At 38.5% G+C, this 10,658-nt stretch overlaps 1 protein-coding gene across 1 annotated transcript; it reads left to right on the top strand.

Annotated features, from left to right (window-relative positions):
* The first annotated feature begins 486 nt into the window (after positions 1 to 486).
* On the top strand, positions 487 to 8,211 carry LOC131974933 (GTPase IMAP family member 8-like). The gene is made up of 7 exons (XM_059337441.1): positions 487 to 521; positions 1,445 to 1,512; positions 2,574 to 2,633; positions 3,724 to 4,362; positions 5,217 to 6,375; positions 6,450 to 7,610; positions 8,169 to 8,211. The coding sequence occupies exons 1-7, from the start codon at positions 487 to 489 to the stop codon at positions 8,209 to 8,211; spliced, it is 3,165 nt and encodes a 1,054-aa protein (XP_059193424.1).
* Positions 8,212 to 10,658: the final 2,447 nt, after the last annotated feature.

Here is a 10,658-nt window from a genome sequence, read left to right as displayed (position 1 = left end):
AAGCTTTATGAGATCATATTGAGGATCAAAGTCACACTCTTGGCACTCCTTTTTTGTGCTCTTTGCTCTCAGCTGTCAGGGAGTCAGTGATCAGTGGGACGCCTGCACGGAAAATGGCGCAGCAACAATTTCTGGTATGTAGACTCAAGATAAATCCCAACAAAAACAATAGACAGTGAGTGATCGGCTGAAAAGTGTTAATACTTTAAAACTGTCTGAAATATTTTGGTTTAGACTTTTACTTTACTACTAAAAAAAGAAGTTCTAAGAGGGTGGTTCACCTCAAAAATAATAATCTATCATTGCTTACTTATAAACTGGCATTTAATCTGGTATTGACCTAAAGTCAGCAAAAATGATCAGTTTTATCGGAACCTGCACGTTTTTCCTGTTTTTTTGTGTTTTCTGAGGTGATTGATGCAGTATTTCAATGTGCCAAAATAACTGCTGTATCCCTTGAAAATATAAAAGTGATTTTCTGTTAACATGGCATGCCCTGAGGAAGGCCTAAGGCAAAACATGTAAGCAATGATATTTTTAAATACTAAATATAATGCTATACAGACGTTGTCTGCTTTATTGGTGTAGCACCTTATTTCTACTTCTGAACCATTACTTTACTCTGTGGTGCTGGAATGAAACACCTGACATCACCACTGCAAACTACAACATCAAAAATAACCTCAGAGTTGAAGCAGGACATCAATTATTACAAAGACAAAATGTAATTTTACTGGACTGTTTTTTTTCTGTCCAGAAAGTCAAGCTAAAAGTCTGTTGGAGTTATTCAGCTTCTTCAGTTTATAAATAAATATATTGACTTTGAATTCAAGGTGTATCTTTTTTGGAGGATGCACGTTCTTTTTTTATTAATTTTTTTACAACAAACCTAGTATTTAAAAAAATGTTCAAAAAAATCAGCAGTAAAAATTATGTATTTGCAATGCAAAGTTCCCAGAGGGAATGTGAAGCAGGACAGAGGTGGAAAAGTATATGCAATGTCTTATATTATAAAGTGTAAAATAAATAAATACATAAATAAATTAAACAAAAGTTGGTGCCACGGCCATGGCTTATCTCACAATGTTAAAGCAAAAACTAATTATATTTGTGTATCTATCCCATAATTTTGATCTGCACTAAAATGATTAGAGTTCTTCTTTGCCCCATGCTTTAAACCTCTACCAAGATTAATTAAAATCAGGCTGAAATATTTCCTGTTAAACTACTGGCAGAAAAACAAACAAAACAGAATCATGGCCTCCTTGGTGGAGGCAATCATGTTTTTTTATTTCTTTTTTTCAAAGAAGACAATGAGAAGCTACATTGATTAAAATCTTTGTCATAATGTTGACTTAATTTCTACAATTTTCCAATTCTGTAAAGTGTATGGAGCGTCACAGGATATTATTTTTTGTAATTTGTTTTGTGTTTCTCGTTACAGTCTGCAGCTCGAGTTGAGTTTCTCTCGTGTGGGTTTCCTGCAGAGTGACAGTATGGCTGAAACATCTGGTAAGCTTTGTATTAATTATCTGTCTCCTCTCCAGTTGTGGAAAAAGTATTCAGATTCCTTACTTAAGTAAAAGTACTAACACCACACTGCAGAATGACTCGACTTCAAGTAAAAGTCCTGCATTCAAACCTACAGAAGTAAAAGTAAAGAAGCATCAGCATCAAAATGTACTCATATGGACCCACTCAGATTGTTATAATATATTCTAAATATGTTATTGGATTATCATTATTGATGCTTTTACGTAGGCAAATTTTTTTAAATCAAGGTAAGGTACATTTTAACTACTTAATACACTGTTATGTGGTTAAAATGAAAAAAGTGTAAATGTAAATGTTGACCTGAAAAGTAACTAAAGCTGTCAGCTAAATGTAGTGGAGTAGAAAGTACAATATTTGCCTCAAAAAGAAGTGAAGTAGAAGTATTAAGTTACATAAAGTAAAGTAGAAGTATCCTAAAATTTTACTTAAGTACAGTACTTGAGTTGAGTAAAAGCATTTGGTTACATTCGACCACTGCTTCTCTCCTATTTGTCTTTCTTATTTCCATACAGAATTGTTTACATGTATTCATGAGTTCAGCTATTACTGTATGTTGTACAGTAACTTTTTCGTTTGGAGTGTATCTGCCAATAGTTCATCTGTTTCTTTGCTTTGTTTTGATGCTGTTTAAAAAGTTTTCTATGTGCAGCTGGATGACAACACTTTGCCCCTCATTTGTAAATCCTGTTCGGGTGTCTTTGATCAATGCACTGAACTGTTGTGCAGCTGTGAGCAGTGTTTGTACTGTAAAACAGGACAGTGATGAGCTTCTTGTTATGTCATTTTGACAAAATCACCAAAAGTTGTATATTTACCCACAGTAGTTAGTTACTTTGGTTAGCAGTCAATAATTTTGTACTGACTATAGTGTGTCTATCTAGATGTGGTTACCAGAAACATTTGAAGCTCCCAGGTAGAAAACACATGCTACTTTACCAAACAATAGTTTTTACTGGCCGATTATAAAATACATGTAAATGAATTAATTAAATAATGTGGACAATTCTGCTTCCTTACAGTGTCAGAGGACGTGCAGCCTGTGGAGCGCAGGAGCAGCTTTGAAATCCTGCCACCTCTCAGTGAGTCAAACTGGAGAGAGTCTGAATTAATCTGGTTCATGATCAAATCTGAATCTCAGGTGTTTAAAAAGTTTTGGGTAACACCTGTCGGATGTTTGTCATACAAAGCCTGTTACTAAGACTCACAAGCTAAAAACCAGGAATGCAAATTTTACAAATCTGCCTTGTGATTTTATTTCTTTTAATGTAATTTGAGCAAATGTTTCATTCAACCTTAAAATGACCAAACTCAGTACATTTTCTTCTCTAAGCACTGGTAGCTCCTCTCATTATGCCAGTTTAATTGCGGCAGTCAAATATGCGAATGGCATATATTTGCCTCCAACCATCTAAAACATGAAATGCTGTCCAATTAATGTGTAGCAGGACAGAGGTGGAAAAGTGCATGCAATGTCTTATATTATAAAGTGTAAAATAAATAAATAAATCAAATAAATAAATAAAGCAAAAAAATAATTATATTTGTGTATCTATCCCATAATTTTGATCTGCATTAAAATGATAAGAGTTCTTCTTCGCCCCATGCTTCAAACCTCTACCAAGTGTAATTAAAATCAGGCTGAAATATTTAAGACAATTTTTCTATCCTTGTAATAGTGGAATGTCGACCAAGAAACCTACCTACCTACCCCTTAAAATGCAAGAAAAACGTAAGGATTTGATGCAGATGTAGCTTTTTTGTGTGTTCTCTAAAGTACACTAAGTAGAGCATATGTCTTGCCATTGGTTAAAACAAGAATGAATCATTTAGTTGAAAAGGTTTAGCATTTTCAAATGAGGTGCCACTGTAGTTTGTTTACTTCTGCCAACATCCCTGCTTTGTCTATATCAGGCTTAGGAAAGGCATTTTTTATGGAATCTGGTGACAATAATAAAATTCTAGAATATCACCGTCTTATCCTTTAACTCTGACTCCAGAATAAAGGAGATGAATCAAGTAACATTTCCAATCTTATATTGACTAACTGATGCTAATTATGAGTATTTCTCCAATACTGGGAAGAATAAATCCAGGTCCATAGTTGGTAGTGCCTCTATACTGGACAGATTACATGAACTACCTTTCTCTATCTACCTTTTTTCATTTCAGTGTCTGAGCTGAGAGTTGTTCTGCTGGGGAACAGCTGGTCTGAGAGGAGTTCAGTGGGGAACTTGATACTAGGAAAGACTTTGTTCAGCACAGAGGATGAACCAGACCGCTGTGTGAGACACCGAGTGCAGCTGGAGAAGAAAGAAATAGTTCTCATCAACACTCCAGATCTGCTGCTTCCTAGCATCTTCCAACACAAACTTAAACTACATGTGGAAAACTGTGTGAGACTCTCTGCTCCTGGACCTCATGTGTTCCTGCTGGTTCTACAGCCTGAAGACTTCACTGAGAAATACAGACTGAGACTCTGCAGAGTCCTGAAACTCTTTGGTGGCCGATCCTTTGACCACTCACTGGTTCTGATTTCGACACCCCGAGAGGAGAGTTCAAGTGCCAGGGAAAACTACATGAACCATCCACCCTTGAAAAACATCATCAGAATCTGCAGAGGCCAGTTTTTAAGGAAGAAGACTACCGAGCGTCCAGACCTGCTGGCATGCTTGGAACAAATTGTGAAGGAGAACAGTGGAGAACATGTGAGCTGTGAAGAATTTGTAGATTCAGCCTCTGCTTTATCCAGCTATCATCAAAGACTGCAACAACAGGAAGTCCCTGCTATCTCATCTGATGAAGCTACCGGTAAGTGAGAACTGATGCATTCTGTGATTGACATAAAACTAGTGTCATCACAGAATGCTTCCATTAACAAGCACTGTCAACAGGGGTGTAAATCACAAGTTTATAGAGAGATGAACTGTACATAAATAATGGACATAGTCAGCATGACGTCCCTCGTTGGTTTGTGTATGTTTGAAGCATCAAGTTTGGCGTCAAGTTTGTCTCCATCTTTGTTTGTTGAAACGGGGAGAGACCAGATCTTGACTGTGGAGGAGCGAGGATGGGTGTATCTAAAAATAAACTGTTAATGCTAAAACTAAATGTGCGTTACTCACTGGAGGAACTGAACAGCGACTCCTTGGAGTCTTTTAGTCCGACCGAATGCTGAACAAGATCTTTAAATAAACTGTGATGAAGTGAAAATACGGTGAAAGGGTCAAAGTTGAGTTTAGATGTCCACGTTGCCATGGATACGCATTGTTCTGCTTCTCTCATGATGACAGCCACCTGTCAATCAAATCATACCCTGCTTTATAATCTGTTTCCTTCTATTTGGGACCATCATTTACACATTAACATCAGATTGTCTTGAAGAAGACTTGAAACTAGAGATTGAGACCAGAATGTTGCCACCAGATTTTTTTCTGAGGTAATAAATCAAGTGGGAAGTCGTCTCAGTTTGTCTTGAGATAGAGAGGACCGGCCGGTTGAGACCCCTGCTGGAGGTTTGACAGACTGCAGGCTGAAGGCAGACCTGGGTTTGTTTCACTGCTCAGACCAGGAAGTTTCCACCTGGTTGGGATCCTAACAGCTTGAATGCTAAATCAGGCCATGGGTGTAAAAATGCTTTCTTTCTCTTTTTGTTTGTATCACAGAGTCTGCACTCAGGATTGTGCTGTTGGGGAAAATTGAGCATGAAAAGACAAGACTTGTGAACGTCATCATTGGAAAAGGCGATCATTTCCAAAAACATTCTCCCTTAAAGCAATGTGTGGTTACCTATGGGGACTGGAGAGGAAAACCATTAACAGTAGTTAAAGCCCCAAACATCTTTAGACTGCCTTTGGAAACAGTGAAAGAAGAGATGAAGGAATGTGTGTCACTTTGTCCTCCTGGACCAAATGTTCTGCTGCTGTTCGTGAAACCATCTACATTCACAGAGAGGAAGACACAAAGATTGAAGTTCATCCTGAGTTTGTTTGATCAAGATGCTTTGAAACACTCCATGGTCATCCTGACACATGACCAGTATAAAGGTTTCTTTGTGAATCAGCTGCTTCAAGACTGTGGAGGAAGACACTACAGCATGGCTGAAGATGACCAAAGACTTTTGATGAAGAAGATTGAAAACATTATGCGTCATAACAAAGGAAACTTCCTCACCATTACTGAACACATGAAACCAGCTCTAAACGTGGTTGTGTGTGGGAGGAGAGGAGCAGGGAAGACCTCAGCAGCCGAGGCCATTTTAGGTCAGACAGAGCTTCATTCAGTCTCCAGCTCAGAGTGTGTTAAACATCAGGGAGAGGTGTGTGGACGTTGGGTTTCCCTGGTGGAGCTGCCTGCATTGAATGGAAAACCTCAGGAGGAAGTGATGGAGGAATCAATCAGGTGTATCTCCCTCTGTGATCCTGAGGGCGTCCATGCCTTCATCCTGGTCCTTCCTGTGGGTCCCCTCACTGATGAAGACAAGGGAGAGTTGGATACCATCCAGAACACTTTCAGCTCTCGAGTCAATGACTTCACCATGATTCTGTTCACTGTGGAGTCAGATCCTACAGCTCCAGCTGTTGATAACTTTCTAAAGAAAAGCAAGGACATCCAGGAGCTCCGTCAGAGCTGTGGAGGAAGACAGTTTGTCCTCAACATCAGGGACCAGCAGCAGATCCCAGAGCTGTTGGACAGTTTAGAAAAAATTAGACCCAAAAAAGACAAACCAAGCTGCTACACAACAGAAACATTCATTGCCCAAAAAGAGAAAAACCAAGCCAGCCTACAGCCTGAACTTGGGGACCAGAAAACAAGCAACTGTAAGTATAGAATTTAATTGATGTAAAACTCATGAATCATGTTTTAGCCAATACTGCAGTAACACTCAACATTTAAAGTAACTCCTGTTGTTCTTGTCTCACAGGTGATGAAGAGCAGCAGAGCCCAGAGAGTCTCAGGATTGTGCTGATAGGGAAGACCGGCTGCGGGAAGAGTTCTTCAGGAAACACCATTCTAGGAAAAAAGGAGTTCAAAGCTGAAATAGGCCAAATATCAGTTACTAAAGAGTGTCAGAAAGCAGAGAGTGAAGTGGACGGTCGTCCTGTTGTTGTGGTCGACACTCCTGGTCTGTTTGACACAACTTTGTCCCATCAAGCAGTTAATGAAGAGTTGGTGAGATGCGTCAGTCTTCTGGCTCCAGGACCACATGTCTTCCTTTTGGTGTTACAAATTGGCAGACTGACATCAGAGGAGAAGGAGACATTAACACTGATCAAGGAAGTCTTCGGGAAGGATGCTGAAAAGTTCACCATCATCCTTTTCACCAGAGGAGATTCACTGAAACATGAGGAGATTTCTATTGATGAATACATTCAGGAAAAATGTGATGATTCCTTTAAGAGTCTGATTGCTGACTGTGGAGGAGGATACCATGTGTTCAATAACTATGATAAAGAAAACCATGTGCAAGTTATTGAGCTGATAAACAAGATCGACACCATGGTGAAGAAGAATGGAGGCAGCTGCTACACCAATGAAATGCTGCAAGAGGCCGAGGCAGCGATACAGAAAGAAGTGGAGAAGATCCTGAAGGAGAAGGAAGAAGAGATACAGAGAGAGAGGGAGGAACTTCAGAGAAAACATCAGGAAGAAATGCAAGAGATGAAAAGAAGACTGGAAGACCAGAGAGCAGAAACTGAACAAGAGAGAGAATCCAGAATCAGAAAGCTAGAAGAAATGAAAGAAACAATAAACAAGGAGCGTGATAGGGGCAAGATAGAAAAAGAAAGGAGGAAAGAAGAAGACAGGAAGAAAAAAGAACAGGAAGAAACTGAACAACAAGAGTGGGAAGAAAAGCTTAAAGGTTTGGAGCAACAAATAAAAGTAAATTCTGCATCAGATGAAGAAAAGAGAAATGAGCTACAGCAGAAGAGAGATGAGTTGAGACAGAAACAAGAAAGCCGCGAGAGGGAACAAAAAGATTACTGGGGCGAACGGCACATGGAAAAGGTGGAAAGACGAAAACAGAACAAAACAAGACTCAAAGGGCTCCAAATGGAGTACGAACAGGAGAGAGAAAAACATGACAACAAAATAAAAAGTGAAGACCAAAAAACAAAAGAACAGGAGGAGAAAGGAAGGAAAGAGTTAGAGGAAAAACATAAGAAGATGATGGATGATATGGGCAAGAAATATGAAGAGGAGGCTCGGAAGCAGGCAGAGGAATTCAACAAATTCAGAGATAAATACATCAGGAACTATGCAGGTCTGAAGGAAGAGCATACGGAAGAAAAGGAGGCGCTGAAGCAAGAGTATAAACTGTTAAACGAGTTTACAAGTCATAAAGAAGCAACGCTCAAAGAAGAACTCAGAGAAAAAGACCAAAAACTCCAAGAAATGGAGAAAACAGTCTGTGATTTAAGTGAGAAAGTCAGCAACAAATGCACCATACTTTGATGTTTCCCACTTCTAAAACTGCCAAAAGACATACTCAAAAAGGAGTAAATAAGCATGACCTTTAAACATGGATATGTTAACAATGTGTAAGTGGATGTAAGGATGTTAATTAGGGACAGATGTACTGATAAAATGTGTTTTTCCATGAAACTTTTACTTAGGCTGAATCCCATTACCGCCCCTTTCCCCTACCCCTCTGTCTGAGACTTCCCCTTGCCCCTCAATACAGAGTTGATGGTGGTAGGGGTAAGAACGGAGACACCCCTCCATCATCATTGGTTGACGTTTGCGGACTGTTATGTCAACACTATCCAAAATGGCGTCTACACAAGTTGTGATGTCTGTTGCCTGGGCCAGTTTTCTTTTTTTTACGTCTGCTAATAACAGAAGACACCGGAGTCGACTAGTGATTCAAAACAAACTTGACAATGAACAACCACTTGAACACAGAATCATTACACAACTGCCGTGATAAAAATGCTGAAAATACTTAATACTATAATACATCTATGCCTTAAAGTTTGCCGGCCGGCTTTAAACTTCGGTGACAAGTTGCGCAGGGGATGCTGGGAAATTTCTCAAAGCCCTTCCTTTCAAGTGTGGTCCTTCGGAAGCTTAATTTCAAGGGCTACGTAGCCCTACGCCTTGGGCCTAGCCCTTAACCCAAATGAGGATTGAGACAGCCCTACCCCTCACATGGGTTGGTAATGGGATTCAGCCTTACTTTACTAACTAACTTTGTATATACAACACGACATACAAGCAATGCAGATTTGTGTTTGTGCCTCATGTCTGCATAGGAATGTAGTTTATGCTGTGGCCTTTTAGTAGCAGGTACAACCATAAGGTTTAGTGGTAAACAAATGCATTAGACCAGTATTAAATGTGAGTCCACACTTCACAAGTTAGCTCAAAGTTCAGTTCACGCAGATTAAAACTGACGAGCTCCTGCTCATCTTTCACCATTTTGAGCTTTGAGCTGAACTGAGCTCACAGTAAAATTAACTTGATTAATTTACTCTTCAAGCTATAATTTCTTGTGATCATTATTCACTTGCATATATTTCTGAAGACCGGCTGGAATCTCCGACTCTATGTGCCGTTTCAAATTCATTGCATATGTGACCTTCAGAGAGTAATGGGAATCATTTTTCTATTGAAATCAGTACTGTTTTTTAAGATATTAGTGCTGGCTTCAGCAGTACTGGAAGCTGTGTTGTACAGCCATGCTGTAAAATGATGTTTCCTGTAGTGGCCCCCTTCGTGTTAAGAGTAAGGGATGTAATTTGGTTTAGATTCACCTCAAAGTTTTGTGAGAAAACAAAAGGAGAGCTTGATGGAGAACCCTGAGTGTTTTCATGATTGTGTCCAGCAGGTGGAGCTCGAACATTAACAATTGAAATGAAGTTTGTCCTGCAGATATGTTTGTATCATACTGTACTGTACTGATTTGTCCAACACATTTCCTCTAAAACATGTGAAAAACATTAAAGTTGAAGATGGTTTACATTAAATTTAACACTTAATGATTAAGTCTAACATTCCTGCCACTCTTTACATGTTACTGCACTATGATTTATGAATCAGTATGGCTCAAATCTAAGAAAATAAGTGTTTCAGTGTTTGTAGGTTTAGGCTCGTTTGTTGCTTTAAAGTGTCGGCTGTAGAGATTATTTAACAGAGAGCAAGTTGGTCAAAGAAAACTCTGTTTTGTTTGTTTAAAAATAAATCATTTTTGTGAAGAGTAAATTGGATGTAAATGTCAACTGATGTTTAAAATGTACCAACAATTACAAAATATCATGATATATAATGAACATAACATAGTCAATATCAGAATGTGTTTTTCAGTTTTGGAAAGTAACTATTTAATATTAAACAGGATATCTGTAATCCACACAATCACATCTCCATTGTTTGTAGCTTGAAAAACAGTTTTGGCTTCTGGGAATTTTTTTGACCATTCTTTACTTTCACTTCCATTTCAACATTTTGTAAATGAGGAAATGGCATGTAAACCAGTAGAAATGGGAACTGTGCATATAATTTGTGGGTAAAAAAAAAGAATTCTTTGTTAAGTTTCCCTAGTGAATAAGATTGCTGGAAGGTTGGTAGGGTTAATGATTTCAACTCTAAATTCAGTCCCAGGTACTTTCTTGGTTAAAACGCAGCTTTACACCCTTAAAGTCAAGAGCCCTCTAAATAAAACAACAGATCAGTTGGATATTTAAATTTTGTCATGGTTTAATTTAATGTTAAACTTAATGTTGACATGGCACAATATCAAAAAGGTTGCTGCCCCCTGATCTTTATGTTGTTAGGTTGTCCTTTCTTTCACCCATTTCAAAGCTTAATTACCATTAATAACAAAAAACACTTGAACAATGACTGTCACTGTATTCTTCTTTCTAGGGCTCACTCAACACACTTTTACATGGTTGTTAAATATGTTAAACTTTGTACTTCTTGCTTTGAAGACAAAGGTTATTTCTCAGATACTGATATCTGTCATGTTGAAAGAATGGGAGTTTCTGAGCTCTGTGTGAGTCACAGTTAATCTTTTCCAATCAGGTTCCTTTTTTCCTCCTGACACTACTTCTGTCTGTTAGTCAGTTATAACTGTGACGTTTTTGCATATCTTCATTTGGGGG

Source organism: Centropristis striata, chromosome 7 (assembly GCF_030273125.1).
Source record: "Centropristis striata isolate RG_2023a ecotype Rhode Island chromosome 7, C.striata_1.0, whole genome shotgun sequence".
NCBI lineage: Eukaryota > Metazoa > Chordata > Actinopteri > Perciformes > Serranidae > Centropristis > Centropristis striata.
This window is presented reverse-complemented; position numbering and strand designations above follow the sequence as displayed.